This window comes from Rhinopithecus bieti, unplaced genomic scaffold (assembly GCF_001698545.2).
Source record: "Rhinopithecus bieti isolate Rb0 unplaced genomic scaffold, ASM169854v2 scaffold_1561, whole genome shotgun sequence".
In the NCBI taxonomy this organism is placed as follows: Eukaryota; Metazoa; Chordata; class Mammalia; order Primates; family Cercopithecidae; genus Rhinopithecus; species Rhinopithecus bieti.
The window spans coordinates 1,417,051-1,435,821 of record NW_016803640.1 but is presented as its reverse complement, the minus strand read 5'-3'; the positions used below and the strand labels follow the sequence as shown (position 1 = coordinate 1,435,821).

The 18,771-nt window shown below is 35.0% G+C and overlaps 1 protein-coding gene across 4 annotated transcripts in view; it reads left to right on the top strand.

Annotated features, from left to right (window-relative positions):
* The window catches only part of PARP8 (poly(ADP-ribose) polymerase family member 8), a 191,421-nt gene that overhangs the window by 163,662 nt on the left and 8,988 nt on the right, over nt 1-18,771 (top strand). For 3 of the 4 annotated variants that reach the window (XM_017891849.1, XM_017891859.1, XM_017891839.1), the window contains exons 17-26: nt 2,314-2,439; nt 3,439-3,504; nt 6,029-6,096; nt 7,883-7,931; nt 9,067-9,179; nt 9,447-9,519; nt 11,073-11,142; nt 13,940-14,013; nt 15,136-15,205; nt 16,090-16,174. In XM_017891849.1, coding sequence (XP_017747338.1) covers nt 2,314-2,439; nt 3,439-3,504; nt 6,029-6,096; nt 7,883-7,931; nt 9,067-9,179; nt 9,447-9,519; nt 11,073-11,142; nt 13,940-14,013; nt 15,136-15,205; nt 16,090-16,174 — 794 coding nt within the window. The remainder of the gene's footprint in view (nt 1-2,313; nt 2,440-3,438; nt 3,505-6,028; nt 6,097-7,882; nt 7,932-9,066; nt 9,180-9,446; nt 9,520-11,072; nt 11,143-13,939; nt 14,014-15,135; nt 15,206-16,089; nt 16,175-18,771) is intronic. The other variant, XM_017891868.1, reaches the window with a different exon arrangement.

Below are 18,771 nucleotides of genomic sequence, written 5' to 3'. Positions count from 1 at the left end.
AGGGGGGAGGAGGGAGGGCTTGCATTGGGGAGTTATACAAGATATACATCATGTAGTTTTTACTCTATGCCATATAGTAGAGAAAGTGAGGAAGGCATACCTTTCTTTGCATCAGGTCAGCCCCTTTCCACTGATGATCTGGTGAAAGCCAGTCATAAGACCTTATTCAGACAAAAAGGTGGAAATATCCCTTGCTGAGAAGCTGCTTCCAGGCATTAGCGCTGTGTCCTGGAAGTAAGCATGGAGTTGCAAACTTTGGTGCATCCCATGTAATTGAGTCACAGTAGTTACACTCTTTTTTTTGAAATTAGGCTAGGACATATATTAACAGAAATATTCTACCAATTAAATTTACTACCCATTATTACATTATAATTTACTTAAATATACTAGTAAAAATATTGGTCAAAAATGCATGGACTTTTATAAAACTTCAATTGCTTTATTAGCGGGACATAATTTTTAAAGGGTTTTAGTGAGAGAGTATCCATCTGTGTCATTCCCCTCCTCCCTACAGGGTGTCAGAAAAGCCTATTTTATCTTTTTTTTTTTTTTTTTTTTTCCTGGGATAGAGTTTTTCTTTTTTCACCCAGGCTGAAGTGCAGTGGTGTGATCTTGGCTCACTGCAACCTCCACCTCCCGGGTTCAAGCAGTTCTCCTGCCTCAGCTTCCTGAGTAACTGGCACTACAGGCATCTGCCACCATGCCCGGCTAATTTTTGTATTTTTAGTAGAGATGGGGTTTCACCACTTTGGCCAGGCTAGTTTCAAACTCCTGATCTCAGGTGATCCTGCCTTGGCCTTCCAAAGTGCTGGGATTACAGGTGTGAGCCACCACGCCCAACAAGGCTATTTTATCTTACTGATTCTTGTTTGTCAGGAGTTCCTGTTTGGGTTTTCATTAGAGACCAGATAATGCTGAAAACAATCTGTATCAGGGTTAATGTGCATCTCTAGGGTAGAAGGAATGTGAGGTTGGGAGTGGAAGACAAAAAGGAGGGTTTTTTTTTTTATGTCCTTATTATGTTTATTGCTTGGAATATAACTTCTTGCATATATCTATCTATACGTATGCATGTATTTACATACACACACATAAATGAAATAGTGTGTCAGGAACATTAGCTTTTTCCATTCTAATGTTTTCTGAATGTGTCTTGTGGATATGCATGTCTATGTACTCGGGACATGTTATGTCTGGTGCTTTGAGCGTTGCTAATTATTTTAGGTCACTGGAAATTCTGAATGCTATGATTCGGTGGATGTGTTTTGTTAGTACCCACACAACATAGTGAGCCCTACTGTCATTAGGTCACAATGCTCCTCTCTTAAAAGCAGGATAATCAAAAATTGGTCCCCTCTTACTGTGCATTTTTTAAATGCCTGTCTAAAGATTTTCTAGAAATAGCTTTCCCTATATATGTATTTAAAACCTGCTGCTTCCTTATTAAGTCACTTGTGTTCACGTTGTAGATATGTCTGTTTAGATGAACTCTGACCATTTAGACAGTATCAGTTTTCTTTATTCAGTGGCCAGAATATATTGTTTTGGGGATTGGAAAGGATAGCCATGCTATCAAACTCCTATATAATACTGCCTCCTAGTAGAGTGTGCGGAAGAATCATAGGATAACATAGGAATAAAGCCATTGTCTTTAGCCAATCAAAGGTCATTAGTGGGCTTTGATAGAGGAGAATAGGAATGGGCAAGATGTTGTCAGGCAATTAGCTATTCCTGGATCATGCCAAAGTCTTTTCCTGCACATGGGGCTTCCTTCACCTGGAACATCTACCCAGATGGTCGCATGTCTCCTTCCTGGACCCCATACAGGTCTGTTGAGATTCACCACCTTTCCTAGCCACTGTAAAACAGTGTCCCTTTCTGCATTATTCTCTGTTGCCTACTTTTTTTAATGTAACATGTAACAGTATCAGAAATTCTACTGAAGCATCTACTTGTTTAACTAATATTTTATTGTGTATCTTCTCCCTTAGACTGTCAACTGCACCAGAGCAGGGACTTGTCTGTCTTGTGCCGTGTCTTACCATAGGGCATAGAACAATGCTAGCATATGTGTGCCCTTGAAAAAGAGATACTAAGTTGTGAGTAATGAGAGGCAGCACACGTTTGTTATTTTGAATTGATGGTCAACTTTGGTCAAATATGGTCTCAAGTCTTGAATTATCCATTTGAGAGATTGGTAGCAGTCCTGGATCTTCCTCATTAACTTATGCTACCTTGAGAGGGAGAAATAATGGCAAAGCACTGGATAAAACCTGAAGGGTAGTAACTATCTTATGTGTATATTTCAAGGTGGTAGATCTACTAGTATCCATGTGTAGGTCTGCGTTGGAATCTCCTAGAAAAGTTGTGATTTTCGAGCCATATCCTTCTGTGGTAGATCCTAATGATCCTCAGATGTTGGCCTTCAATCCCAGGGTAAGTTGTTATCCTGGCACACCAATCACAAAGTTTTCTTTAACAATAACAACAACATTGAGATTGTAGTCTCATTAGGTTTCCTCTTTCTATCTAAGTCTCTATCTCATCAAGCATATCCATGAGTATTTTAATTTCATCATATATTTTTGGGTATTCTGACTTATATAACCTCATTTTGATTTTAAAGATCATGGGTAAAGAGACAAGTTTTCCTTTCTTTTCTGCATTTTCACTTCAACCCTCCTTTCCCCTTTCCCTTCTTCCTCCCCAGCTGTCTGAATGTTAGTGAAAGTTTAGTTCATATTGTTAATGGACCTGCCTTTCTTAAGGAAGCAATTTTATAAATGTTCCTAAAGATAAGGCAGAATCCTTTTGAAATTACAAAACTTTCAAATTGCGTAAGAGCTAAAATTGCCTCAGTTTCTATTACTACTCAGCTTGAAATAATTTTATAGAAACAACTGTATACAATTTTCTTAGAAGAACTTTATTTCTTCATAAATGGCAACAGCACACATACTTAGATCTTGCTTGAAAATGAGTTGTCAGCTACATGACAGTATGCTATCATTTGCATACTCTCAGCCATACTGTTTTGTTAACAATATTCAAATCAAAATAAAATAAAAGCAATTGTGAGATTTGAAGTGGGTTTTTATATTTTAGAAGGATTCTATGTTGACTTTATTCATTATGGCTTAGTGTTTTAGTGGTGAAAGCCTGAATCAGGAGCCCCATAACATTTTGTGTTTCTAGATTTTCTCCCATGACTTATAGAAGGATTGGCATTGTTTTCTTTGTTCCTTTTCTCTGACTGAAGTCCTGGAGCCATCTTATAATAGTCTTCCCTTTTATGTGCACAAAACAGTCATTGCCTTCAAATTGACCCTAAGGGAAAATTCACATATGGAAATAATATATTTCTCTAGTGAAAAATAGACTTGCAACAGCTTATAAGCAAATGCCGTTTTTTAACATTACTTTTTCATTAAACAGAAAAAGAACTATGATCGAGTAATGAAAGCACTGGATAGCATAACGTCTATCAGAGAAATGACACAAGTAAGTATGTCATCTGGTCTTGTACAGTATATTTTTAAAATGTTTGAGAGTTCTAGCTATGTAGTGAAATGTAGACTTTTCTATTATACAGGGTATAACTAAATTCATTTAAAAATGTGTGCGGTATTAAGATGTTTTAATTAAATCACATCAGTGTTCTAGCATGTAACACTGTGACTTCAGGAAAGGAAGTGGATAATTATAAGATAATTGTACTCCTAATACTCTGCCCTCAAACTTGAGCAAGAGCTTGGGTACACGTAGGTATGTCGGGATATTTTAAGGCAAAGGTTAAATCTGGTACCATCTTTCTGACTGTCAATTTTAATTGATGGTAGCAATTTCAAAACATCATTTGAGTATTAAAATAAAAAAAGAAATATTCTTTAAAATGGAAAATTTCCATAAATATTTTATATAATGCAAAATCCCAAAACCACTTCGGAAGATACCAGGCTCCCTGAGAGTATGTGTTTATGTTTTTAGTCATTAAGGGAGGCTTTGGTGGAAATAGTTTGATGAGCAAGGATCAGCGTTTGTTAGGAAAATCTAACACATCCCTGGGCTATAGTCTAGCACTTGGAAAAGCACACACTGTTGAATTATTGAGACCTTTCCACTGTCAAAGACTTGGAGAGAGGTTTAAAACTCATCATTGCAAGTAGAAATTAATAATCCGAGATTGAGAACACACATTATGTGTGCAGCTTGCATGTAGTGGTTTCAAGGATTGCACTGCCCTAGAGACTCTTGCAGGCCTATAATGAGTATTACCCTGGGTCCTTTATTTTCTCTGGGGAGGGAATAGTGGAATCCTTCTGTCCCAGGGCCCACTAAGCTGCTATGCTGCTTTCTCCCCACCCCCACCAACTCCCAGAGTTATCTGTACTCCTCTGTAGGAAGAGAGTACTTAAAAAGTACATTTTTCCATTTCCATTTTGTTTCTTGATTCTTTTGATCATCATTTATTCATGTAGTCAAATATTCATTCATTCACTCAGTAAATAGTGTGTGTCTGGCAAATAGTAAACAAGAGATCCTTTAATTCACAAATGCTATTATTGGCTTAAAAAAAATCACCATCCCTTCGGGTTGTTTTTCTATGCCAGTACCTTTCTGTATTATCTGAATTCTTTCTCAGATGAACACTCCTTATCTGTGTAGGTAAAGAAAACAATAAAATGTATTTCCACCTAGGAGAAAAAAAGAACGTATTGGAATATCTTACACTAAGTCATACAAACATTTTAGTCATGAAAAGAATTTGGTATAAGGTATTTATACTATACCCTAGACCCTGATTATTCTTGGATTTAAAAATAGCTACAAACTCTGACTCTGGAATCAGCTCTCTGCCAAAAATTGCTTTCTTTATTCTGGGTCATGCGTAAGCTATTTTAATAGGAGGCAACGTAGACAACTGAGCGTCAGCCTAGGAAGTTAGAGGCCAAAATTGTATAACTGACTTATCAATGAATGTGGCCTGTGACCTTGGGCAAGTTGCTTAATTGCTTGGTGCTTTGCTGTCAAGGTGGAATTAGTAATGCTGTGCCCTCTTCCAATGTGTACTTCATAGGGAAGCTGTCAGGCTTCATTGTGTCAAATTCTTTAAACTTTTCTGAATAAATACAACATTATACTGTGCTGTTTTCTAGAATGTACTGACCTGTACATAGCCCTAAATTGTCACAGAGAGATTGCTGTTTGTTCTGTGAAATGGTTGTCTGGGTAAATCCCATTAAATACTTTTTAGGGAAGGGTTTGTCTTAGGTAAATTGTGTCCAATTTTTAATGTAAAGATCTACACCTAAGTCTGGACTGTCAGATATGAGCATGAGTGGTAGCTCTCACAAGCTTTGCTTTCATATTAGTTATCAGTTAAAAATGGTCATTGTGAAAGAGAAATTTACAGGACACTTATAAAGGTGGCAAGAAAGATTTATTCAGAGCACTGCAGTGGGGGAGAGAGACTGCAGCATAAACTGAGCTCAACTTCAACTAAGACAAAGGTGATCCAAGTTTTTAAAGGCAGAGGAGAGGAAGCAAAAGGCACCACAAGTACGTGAAAAGGCAAGGAAAAGAAGATGGGACTAGGGGAGTTATGTAAAAATGGAAAGTTACAGAAGGGAATAAGTGGAGAATTACCAAACATGGTTTGCCAAAGTGGGTTGGTACAGTATATACGTTTTGTGGTTTGTCAGCCTCACGTTTTCTTGAGCAGACAGTCAACAGAGGGCCGGAGAGTGGTCATCTTTAGGGACATAGCCTAGTGTAAATGGAAGCCAGGCTAAAATCTGGACAAGTCTTTTAATACAGTGTTTGGACAAGTCATTTTGGTGGCTTGGAAGTTCATGGTTCCCATCATCTTGGGAGAAAAGACTAGGATAATTGTTGTTGTTCCCATGTTAAGTCCATAAAATTTTAAGTCTTACTAGATTAGGCATATTGTTTGGTCTGATTTTCCTTTTGTAAAAGGGAAAATGAATTGTTATGAAAATCAAGAAGTATTATGATTTTTTTTCAGGCACCATATCTGGAAATCAAGAAGCAGATGGATAAACAGGACCCCCTTGCTCATCCCTTACTGCAATGGTATAAAATTTTAGTTTTCCTCATAATGAAAACAGCATCCCTTTCTACTGCTTGCTTTAAGAAAAAAAAAAAAATGCCTGTTTTACAAGCCCTGCAGTGCTACAGTTCTACAAGCTTATGAGACCTAGTGATTTTACAACCTAAGGGTCCATAATGACTCTCACTTTAATTAAAACTTATACATCACAAGGGGAAGAGAATGCTGTCACACGCACTACCAGGGATAAATAGTGCATTTGACAGCAGTTTGCCTATAGTTTTCAAGATGTGATTAACTAGGTTATCTGGCAAAAGCATTTTGGTTCATTTAATTTTCTAGTTCAGTGAGGACTAAGTGATCAAACTCAGTGTTTCAGCTTTTATTATTGAAATCTTTCTAATCCAAAATAAATATTTTATATTTTGCCCCCTTAACAACGGCAGTATAAATATGATTAACTCTTTGCTTGCTCACTGCAGGAGATGCACAGTTTCAGAGTGAGCCTGGTGAGGGATACAGTGTTATCCCAGCATGAATTCTAGAAGGAGGGCTAGACGATGAAGAGGAAAGGTAGTTTGAAGTCACCTTGCTGTGATGCCCATTTCAAATAATTTGCCCCCTTCTACTTCAAATAATTTCCTCTCTTGTTTCTCATTTGCAAAATGAAGACACTAGTTTCTACTCAGCATCCCTTAGAAGGCTTTTATATACACGTCTCTTTGAATTAACTTTGAAAACTCCAACTCCATGAGATTTACCATACAGTAATAAAAATGTACGGCTTATAAGAGATTGATATGAATAAGCACTTATACCAGGCTGCGACCAGGAAGTTTTTAAAAATATGTAAAGGTGGGCAGATGCAAAATAATCTGGCTTCTTCAAGATTCTGATTACTTAACTTTCACTTCATTAAAATTGTGTAATACATATTTAATTTAGTCTAACAAGATTATAACAAAAATTAGGTATAGAAGCCTTCCTTCTTTGTATCTTTTATGATCTGTTACTAAATTCTGACAGATTTAAGCAAAATAACACTAAATTTCCATTGTAACCTTAAAATTTTCTCATTATTATATTCAGAATGAAGGTAAAAATTGCAGATATCTGGTTGCTTTCTTTTTTTCCTTGCAGTCAGATGGTTAACTTCTAATTCTTGTGATCATTTCCTTCAGCTTGTTAGTCATTCTTCTTTCAATATGAAGAGAGTCTACCAAAACTTTGTGTACTTTTCCCTACTTATTTTGTGTGCTGAAAGTATGGAGCAATTCCTTTCAGATACTTGAATTTAATTTTCTTCAACTGCAGTGTCTACGTTTGTTGGATTTTTGTATATAAACCGTTGTATATATCAGCTCAAAGAGATCCTCAAATATTTAAAGAAAAAAAAGCTTCATAAGAATGTATCCTTAATTTAAGTAATTTAAGAGAGGAATAAAAGAAGCAGATCCATGACTCACTGCTCATATTTGTATTTGGATTATCATTATTTGAAAGTACATTCAGAAATGTTCAAATGTTCATTTTGCTGATATTTGAGGTTATGCTTATTAAAAACTATGTCTTAAGTTTTAGAGAACGACTTTCTAGTGTGTTTTCTCGGATTAAAATGTTATCTTTTTTCTTACATAAGCTCTTTAAATTGTTTCAGGAAGCAAACCTAAATTATGCAACTAAATGAAATTATTTCCAAGTTTAGTTTATGGCACAGCAAAAATAAGTTTTAATCACTTGTCAACTAAGAAAAAGAACTTTAAATATATTTGGCATATATTTGTGACTAATGGATAATTTTAATTTCAGGGTTATATCAAGTAATAGATCACATATTGTGAAACTGCCAGTTAACAGGGTAAGTTGTTTTGTTTTTTTACATATACATACAGAAATGGGAGGAGTACTTACCAGTTGGGAGAACCTACCTTGTGATTTTTAGCCAGCCTCTCCAAGAATTGAAGTAAACCCAGGTTAAATCTCATTCTTTAGTTTGAAATAGCCATTTGTTCACTAGCTCCAAATCTTTCCAGATAACAAATTCAAATTGAGGCTGTTGTCCTGACCTTTTAAGTAAATAAAAACATCAATATGAAATCATTTAGTCATTCCACAAGCAATTGAAAAATATTATATGGAGATTGACCAGAAGGAAGTTAATGTGCTTAGTAATCATTGTCAGTTTAATGTTGGCACATTTCCACTTTTCTATAACTGAGAAACTGTTAACCTCAGACAGCTTATTTATCAGCCTAGTAAACTTAAAAAATAATAATTTGTAAAAAGCTAATAGACTGTGGATTTCAGTTCTGATCATCGCCTAGGAGCTATACCTAAAAAAATCTCATTTTTGCCACCTATGAGTCTCTAAATGTGAGATTCCTGTGCCTTATATTCCTGTATAACTATATTGGTAAGAGAAAGGGAAACACTTAGAAGATGTTATCAAGCTATGAATCCAAAAGATTCTGCTTTCATTTCTTTCCATGACCAAGCAGGTGACTATATTTGAATGTAGGCAAAAGTTCTCAATTTTATAAATATATGCAAATAAAGCATAATGAGAATTTTTGCAGTTTTATAAACTTTTCTGCTTAGCAAACTCCAGAATATTTCCCCAGTTGAATAGCTAGTATATACTTAGGGACTCAATAATAAAAGCATGAAAAGAAATGTAATTAAGAAGGCAGATCTGCTTAAACATGAATGCGTACTGTATTCCAAAGCTAAATATAAATGACTTTGGATTGTCTGTTTCCTACTCCTTTCCCATTTGCCCAAAGAATTGTTCTTCATATTTGCAATTCCATGTGACTTACCACTTAAGTAGAGTTTTTAAAACATTATACAATTTAGCTTGCTAATGTGGTTAGTGTAGAATTGCTATAGTTTGAAACTGGGTAATTCTTAAGCCAATAAAATTTGAAATTGTCATCAGCCTGAATATATGTTAAGTTTTACATGTTTTTGTTTTTCTTTATTTTAAATGGCAGCAATTGAAGTTTATGCATACTCCACATCAGTTCCTCCTTCTCAGCAGTCCACCAGCCAAAGAATCCAATTTTAGAGCTGCTAAAAAACTCTTTGGAAGCACCTTTGCATTTCAGTGAGTAAGGCTTAATGTTATGGGGGTGTGCTCCACCCAGTTTTCCAGAAATGTATGGGGAAGATATCACTGTCTTTCAGTAAATGATTATTCAGCAAATGGTCATTCAATAGATGGTCATTCAGTATCTGGTTATGAAGTCAACTACATAATACTTGATTTAGCAATCCAGAACCTTCAGAAGGCATCGTGACTTGTTATATTGTGACCACTTTGAAGATAATTAATTTTCTGGTTTTGCTTTTTCCCTTCCGTCTTTTTTTTTAGTGGCTCGCACATTGAAAACTGGCACTCCATCCTGAGGAATGGTCTGGTTGTTGCTTCTAATACACGACTACAGGTAAATTTTCTGAATGCTTTAACAAGACCTCATTTTTCTTCAGAATTGAGAGTCAGTAAGCAACCCCGATGTTAGGCTTTTACTTGCAAAAGAGGAAGCATGTGAGTAAAACATTATATGGAATTTGTAGTAGGCATACTAGAACTGAAGCAGAACTGATCTATACACAATTATTTAAACAAAAAATGGGTAATACAATGAAAAGGGAAAGGATGGGCACAGTGGCTCACAGCTGTAATCCCAGCCCTTTGGGAGGCTGAGGTGAGCAGATCACTTGAGGCCAGGAGTTTGAGACCAGTCTGGCTAACAAGGCAAAACCCTGTCTCTATTAAAAATACAAAAAAAAAAAAAAAAAATTATGTAGGCTTCGTAGCACATGCTTACAGTCGAAACTAATTGGGAGGCTGAGGCAAGAGAATAATTTGAACCCAGGAGGTGAAAGTGAAGGTGGCAGTGATCTCAGATCGTACCTCAGCCTGGGTGACACAGCAAGACTGTCTCAACAAAAAAAAAAAAAAAGAAGAAGAAAAGAGAGTTTAATTCCCTATGATAAAACAATAAAACAAATCACACTTTTAACTTAGGTAGAAAAACATTATGCACAAAATAAAATCATAGAGGCATTCTGTTAATTCAGTGTGTATTTCTTGAGTACTGGGCCTCAATATGAATGCTTTTGGAGAATAAAATGTAGAAATAAGTGGACTGGATGTTAGAGAGCCATCTAATACCTGCTTTTCCGCCTCCAGGACAGTACTTGGTGTTAGCAGGATATCGTGGCTGTCATCTTCATCTTCATTTATGCTTTTTATCCTGCACATTTCACTTCACTCTCATGCAGCTGAATTTTTTTTCATCTGACAGCATAAGGACTTAAGAAAATGAGATGCTTAACCCAGTCACTTGAGCTAGATCTCATATTACAATGACATTTTAGATGATTCAATTAAATGTTAAGTGTTAAATGCATTTAGTATTCAATAGTTCATACTAATAGCGTGTGAGGGCCCAGAACACAGAGAAAATAAGAAAGAAGTTTAGTTATCTGAGTATAGTTTCTTAGACCAGTTGAAGGGTTTCGGTTAATGAAACTTATATAACTTCAAAAATGTAACAAAGGATAAGAGCAGGATGACAAGTGTTACTTAATGAAAATCTGAGCAGGACGCTTTGTTTATACACTAATATATAAATCCTAATCAGAATGTGTTACTGTGTCTTTCAGACCAAGTTTAATTTCTAAAATTTTAGATCCATTAAAATAAAGGCCTGCTAGTGTACTTTATAATAAGTGATTGTCTTTATTACTGGTAGGATGGAAAATATTTATTAAGAATCTTTTTCCTCTAGATATCATTTTTTCATATATAAACTCTGAGTTTTAAGCACAAGGCTGTTAGTACTGTTTTCAAATTAGACCTTGGAATAAAAGCTCTGTCATTTTTTTCTAAGACTGAATGTTCTGACATGAAACTGATTGCTTTGTCAAATATTAACATTTAAACCATGAACAGACCTCTCTCTCTCTTTCTCTCGTACTCTTCCCATCTTAGCTCCATGGTGCAATGTATGGAAGTGGAATCTATCTTAGTCCAATGTCCAGCATATCATTTGGTTACTCAGGTAATCCTGTATTTCATTTCTAAAGTCAAATTTATTAGATTTTAATTTTATTATTGTTTATACTCTATGCACAGCTTTCTATTGTGCCTTATTATATGTATTTTTATTAAATTTACAATGTCAAGATGAATATGTAATACTCTCCCTAGTGTACAAGATAGAATATATGTTTTATCAATTTAAAAAAATATTTAATATTTCTTACATTTATTCCTTCCATAAATGAATATTGAGACTGTAGTATATGCAAAGCACTATGTAGGGCCCTGAAAAGTACACATACATAATATCTTTAAGTGTAATTCTATATCATGCTAATTTCTTATCTTTGGATTATTATATTATCCATAAAGAAGCTTTGAACATTATGGAAACATTAGAAGTAGAAAAACACCCTCAAAATCATCTCTCTTATTAACAACTTTTGTAAATTTGGTGAGATTGTGGGAAAGAATACTTTGGAATAAATTGAAAGCTTGTGCTGTGCAGGAGCCTGATGAGTTAAAAATGTAGAAAAAAATGATCACCAAATTATTAGCATTAGTTATCCTTGGTGAAATTGGTGATGTTTTCTTCTTTACACTTTAAAAGATTTTGGAATATTTTACAATGATCAGTATGATTTATATAACAACTAACCTATTCTGGTTTAAATATAAAATAATTATGCTCATTGTATAAATTCAAGCTACATAGAATTTTTGAAGTAGCAGATGAAAATTTTCTCTCCTTTACTACAGCTTCATTGTTCTACGTATGTTCCTTCACACTTTTAAGTGGTTTTATATACATATAACTGCATATGTAATTAGTTTTGCTTGTGTGCTTCTCCGTGTGTGTGTGTGTGTGTGTGTGTGTGTGTGTGTGTGTGTGTGATTACGCGATCACATTACACGTTTTAGGAGATGTCATTCACATGGTGCCTGAATGGTAAGTCTTAATATCCTCATGTTATAGGAAAGGATAGTAAGAAAGGTCTGATAACTAGGTGAACATTAAAAAGAACTTCCTAATTTATTTACCAAAGTTCATGTTCTTCCAGCCATAACAAGTTGTTTCTCAGTGATAGGAAACTTGGAACGCTTAAAACCAGATTTATAATTAGAAATACTAAAAGAAAACAGCAACATTGATAAATGGTAAAATGCTGATGAAAAGAAAACTTTAAAAAATTAGAAGGTTGCATGTAAATAAAAAAAGAAAAATTAGAAATATATGAAAAATTAAAACATAATTATTCAAGTAACTATTGCTGTTCAACAAAGCACACTAACCTTAGGGCAAAATAACAGCTTCATTATGCTCATAGATTCTTTGGGTCAGCAATCTGGGATGGGACCTGGCTAAGTGATTCTTTAGCCCCTTGAAGTATCCACTGAATGGCACTCAGTTGATGGATGGGCTGCACTGGCAGGTCTGAGACAGTCTGACTCATATTCAAGAGTTGGGGAATTAGACTCCTTCTCTTGTTAACAAAGAAATACTGTAGAGATAGGAAATGGAGTAACAAAGAAGAAATCGGTTAAAATCAGACTCTAAATCTTGCTAAAACACTACAAAATAAAAAGCTAAGAAACCAGCTGAAATAAATAAGTACATTCTCAGCATAGATAAAGAAAAAGCACAGCAAATCATCAAGTACTGTGATTTTCTGTTTTTTATACTGGTATATAGACTCCTTTGATGGGTTCATGGAAAGAATTGAGGAAAGGTACAAACCGTGTGAATGGATGTAAAAATTTGTCTGTGTATATGTGCATTTGTCTGGAGAGGGAGTGCATACCTTTCCTCAAATTCCTGAAGGGCTCTTGATCTGAGACAAATGTAAGAATCACTACGGTAAGATGACGTAGCATCTGTAGTTGATTTTAAGGGCTGAAAGGGTAGGGGTAAGAGAACAGGACAGCTTCTCTGCATATATACCCTTTGCTTTTTGGTTAGAAATGTGTTTGAAATCCTAAGGCCTTCTCCTCAACCTGTCCCCATCCACCCCAGCACCTTTTGGAAGACCTGAAAAGTTGGATAAATGTACTTCACAAATTTGTAAACAGGCTTTTCCCCATCTCATTAGGCCATTTGCTGAAACAACCACAAAATCAACACCTATCTCCGCTTCTGATGTAACAGTAGAATGAACACTTTCTGTAAAAAGTATAGAATACAAATCTACATATTCTAAAAGCATGGGTTTTAGTTCCTGCTTTCTAAATATTCACAAGATATAGACATTTACAGAAGTAGCTAAAAATTCTGAATAATTAACAGAAAACCACCTATATTTCGTTTTAATTAGAAGAAATGTTAGATCTACATAGAATTTAACCCCAAGCAAATAACAACAGACAAAAGTTACTTGTATGTAAAATATATTTTTCTGACATTGTCATATTTCCCAAAAACCCTTTATATCTCCTTCTCCTAGCCAGCATAATAGGAATGACAGTTAAGGTTCTACAAAACCCCTTTTAAAAATCAAGTTTAATCATTTTTAAACTATATAATTTTTATGCAGAACAGAATTTTCTATCACAGATTACTATATAAGAATTTTCTATCCTTGCTTTCAATGCAAAATAATAATAATAATAATAATAATAATAATAATAATAATAACTTTCCCAGGACTCCAAAACCCACTGATCTTCCACCTCAGGTGCTAAGGGCACAACCCTTTGTTACTGTCTCCTGATGTGATCAAACCTTTACCTAGAATGGAACTTTGCATAGTAGGTGGATTGTACTTTGAGCTGCATCAGACAGCTTTGTCCCTAAATTATTATTTTGCTGATGTTTTCAGGGATGAACAAGAAACAGAAGGTGTCAGCCAAGGACGAACCAGCTTCAAGCAGTAAAAGCAGCAGTGCATCACAGGTGTTGTAGTGACTTTAGTGACTGCTTATGATTAGCGAACTGTGGCCTCATTAGCCAGCAGAGCTTGGAAAAATAGGCTTTTTAAATCTGCAAAATTATTTAATGTGGTCATTACTTATAAAGGAATAAAACTCACTTTGAAATGCAATAACTGAATTGCCTCTATACAATAGTTATTCAACAAATATGTATTTATCTCCCACTATGGTACCAGAGATACTCCTAGGCAGTATAGTGATGGCCAAAAGTAGACACATATTCCAGCTCTCTTGGAGCCTACATTCTACTGTGGGGTATAAATAAATACAATACATATTTAGATAGATAGAATGCTAGATATTATGAAGAAAAATAAACCAGGGAAATAAGACATTTAATGCTCTCGGGTGGAAGAGGGACCTGGGATGAATGTTAAAAAGGATGGTCAGGAAAGGATACTCTGAGAAGGTGACATTTGAGTCAAGACCTACAGATGATGAGTACCTGAGCCATGTGCCTCTCTAGGAGAAAGAACATTCTGGGCAGAGAGTAGAATGACCATCAATCTCATGTTGTTTCAGAGAAAACAAGTATATTCTGGGAAAATTAAAAATTCATCTGATAAATAATGTGACTTTAAATTTTTTAAAAAGAGGATAACTAATCTAATATCTGAAAATGAAAACATCCCAGATTTTCTACATGAGATGTTTCTGAAACCTCTGTAACCTAGTAAATGATGCCATTAAAAAATGGGTTGGTTTTGGAGTAGATGATCTGAAATAATTGATTTTGATGTTGGAAAAGATCATGCAAATTTAGTTTTGTTTACCTTAAAATAGAGCCCAAGCTTTTAGTAAAAATAAATTTGAGTTCTAATTCCATGTTGTGAGATTATTGAACCCTAATTTAGCATTTTTCAGTTCACTCATCTCAGATTTAGTAATGATTATGTACAGAAATTAAATAAAAATAGCTTGATATTAAGAGAGTGCAAGGAAATTGATGCTAGTCTAAATAGGCATTTTTTTTTTTTTTCTTTTCCTGGAGCCACCTCAGTGACTATTACTTTTTGATGATGAACAGTTTTTTTCACTAAGTGTTCCATTCTGACTCTAAGTGTTAATTGTTTTTGGAATTTAGTCACAGAAAAAAGGACAGCAATCCCAATTCCTGCAAAGCCGTAACTTAAAATGCATAGCCTTATGTGAAGGTAAGTTGAAAGTTTTACAAACCTCATAGTGTTAGTTCTTAGCTCTTCTATAATTAAGAATATTAGTATATTTACAGAGTGCTTACAGTGGAATAGGGAAAGCATTATTCCTTGTGATCATCTCAAAGGGCACAAATGCAAAAACGGGTATAGTAGAGATCATAAAGTTTCAAACCAAATTGCAGAATTGGCAAGAATTCAGACAGTGATATATTTTATTTCAGGCAGATGTTTCCAGAATGGTAATTACATCTTTCTGATCAAGTAATGCTTATCTCTTTAGTTAATGTGCTGTCTTCCTCTTAAAGTTGGTATTTGAATATGTGACACGATGAAAAATGTGAAAGATAAACCAAGCACTGAGAATATAACCTATTAGGTCTTTCTGTTCCTACACTGAAATTATTATATTATTTTGTACTTAGGACAGAAAAATTGATGGGTGATTTGCAAGATCATATACTTTTCTTTATTCTTACTTTAAAATATGACTTTGACTAAAAATTCATTTTTTTCTTCTTATGTTAGGAGTTTTAGTAGCTACTGTCAACCGTCTTTTAAGTTTTCAACACATGGTAGTTATATAGTACATGAACTTGCTGTCTACATAGTTCTTAAGTCAGGACCTGTCAGCTTTTGATAATACTTAAATGAGTTCCTTTTTGTTGTTATACCAGTTGTTATTCAAATTAGAAAGTTGTTACATGGCCTTTCACTGTTTTTATCTATATTTCTTCATAGACAGTAAGTTTAAACAATTTTTATGTGTTCATTAGTGCTTATATTTTTGCTTTAGATTTCAAAGAGAAGGGATATATTAAGCCAGAATGGACTAGGATTTCTTTAGAATAAAGTGGTTCTTTAATTTTATCTTCTACTTGCAGTGATCACCTCACCCGACCTGCACAAACATGGAGAGATATGGGTTGTCCCCAATACTGACCATGTCTGCACACGATTCTTTTTCGTGTAAGTGGATGCTCAAATTTGTATATTACTGTCTTTGCCACAAATGGGCTAGTGGTGACTGAATTATCATTTGGTCTCTTTAGCTGCCAAAATATAACAGGTAATTGAGTTTAACATCAACTAGTATTTTGTTTTATTTTCAGTAAGCCATTAAAAAAATCTAAATAATTTTTAAATGCTATTAACTTAGAAGAGCTGATGAAAAACAGCTGTTAACTTACAACTAAAAAAACATCTTCTTGGCCGGGCGCAGTGGCCCACTCCTGTAATTCCAGCACTTTGGGAAGCCAAGGGAGGTGGATCCCCTAAGGGCAGGAGTTTGAGACCAGCCTGGCTAACATGGTGAAACCCTATCTCTACTAAAAATACAAAAATTAGCTGGGTGTGCTGGTGCATGCCTATAATCCTAGCTACTGAGGCTGAGGCAGGAGAATCGCTTGAACCTGAGAGATGAAGGTTGCAGTGAGCCAAGATAGTACCACTACACTCCAGCCTGGGTGACAGAAGGAGAATCTGTCTCAAAAAAAAAAAAAGAAAGAAAAACATTATCTCTGTCTCTCTAGCCATCTCTCTGTATGTATATATGTATACATGTGTATAAACTCATGTATACACACATATACTTTTGTTAATTTTAAAGAATTAGAACTGGGATGAAGAATACAAATAATGGAAAGGTCTGTCCTATAAAAGATTGGTCTACATTGCATATAATACAAGCTGGCAATGCAGTACATATCGATGTGGGGATTTTTTTTTTTTTTTTTGGCATAGCTGTATTGTAAGAGTTGCATTAAAATATAAAAGCATTATTTTTCACTCCTAAATAATGGGTGCAATAGAGCAGTCTAATTTTCACGCTACCCTTGGCTTCCAACCTTTTCCCATGCTGTTCCCACCTTATCCATGATCTTGTCACAGAAAGTATTTCAGGGAAGAGTTGAGCATATCTGTTTTGTACTTTATGTAGTCTTAAAAGAAGCTGAAAATTTGAACTGTTAAGATTGCTTCAGTATACTGTATATCCCTAGTAACCTGTGCATTCAGCATTGGATCTGTTGCCTTGTTGAGAGACTATTCACAGTGAAACTTAGGAGCTGCCTGGTTTTCTTTTGGATGATTTGAAAACTGTGATGGTTCTTACGATAGATATTTACTGGCTATAGATTTCTTTCTTAACAGTGAGGCAGCAGTGAGTATAGTAGAAAGAGCCGGCTTTTGATCAGATAGTTTGAATCCTGGCTGAATAGTAATTAGTAAGGCGATATTGACTAGTTGTATAACCCATCTAGGCTTCATCAGTAAAATGATCATAGTATACCTGTATCAGTCACAATCCAAACAGGAAACAAATGACCCGTGAAAAATATTTTCGGGTCATCCCCAGTTAGATTATTTACAAGGATATGGTTATAAGGAAACCGCAGTTCCAGTGTAGTAACCTGGATCTGTTAGCACGTTATACATTCTGAGGTACAAAAAGACACACGCAGGAAGCAGTCCTGTTGGGAAGCCCCACTGGCCAAACCCTGCCAGAAGCTAGAGAACAATGGAGCTTATTGAGAAAGTTCTTACAGGTCAGGCTCCTGGGGCAGAATGAAGGCAGAGAAGGACTCCAAGAGGATCCTGGGGGCTCCTAGAGAAGCTATCTGCACACAGTGCCTTTAAAGTTTATTATGAGGATTAATTTAGCACAGGGCAGGTCTTGGCCACTGAAAGGCTTATAAAATATTCTTTTTTTTGTCTTTTCTTTCTTAACTGTCTTGTTATCCACTGTTAGATGGTTGGCCTTCCAAAGAGAAACCTTCAGTCACCAAGTTATTTCATTGAGAAATCTTGAGATTTTGGCAGAAAAGTAACTCTAGAGTCCTTTCCTTAGCCTGTCATCTAATCAGTTCATTTACTCCTTCTGTGTCTTGCTAACATTCAAATTAAGCTAAATAAACAACCTTAGATATTTTAATAGGCAGTACCATTTTAAGTATTATTTCTTTTGAACTTTTAGATAAATTATACATAAAGCCTATCTGTAGGGATATACATGTTGCGGGGGGATGTTTACTGGAGAAAATAATTTCTGTATTTCATAGGCAAAAATTGAGGATAAATCATATGAAGAAAAGAGAAGTACACTCGTATACTTCCTAAATAATCCAAGGAAAAATTTCATATTATCATATTAAGATCATTTTCATTGCTTTATGAACACAAATTAGATTTCATCCTTTCTGTACCCTCAGGAGAAAACAGACTCATTAAGGAAAATTGATAAATTCAAAACACATCAAAAGGAGAATCTGTTTCATTAATGTACATTCTAATTACAACCATCAGTTTCTTTCTCTATAAAAGATATGATCACAGAGTTCTACTAGTGGTGAGCCTCCCTAATGCGTGGTAACACCTAGAAGAAGAATAAATAGATGAGAATGAAGATAAGACAAAAACTCAATTTCTGTTCTTTTTAATTTTTGTGATACATTATGTGATCCTGGATGTTAGAAACTTTGCCTAATGCCTAGGATATGAGTTAACATGGTTACCTTTTTAAAAAATCTATTATCAAGTAACAATATTGAAAATTAAAATAACTCCCA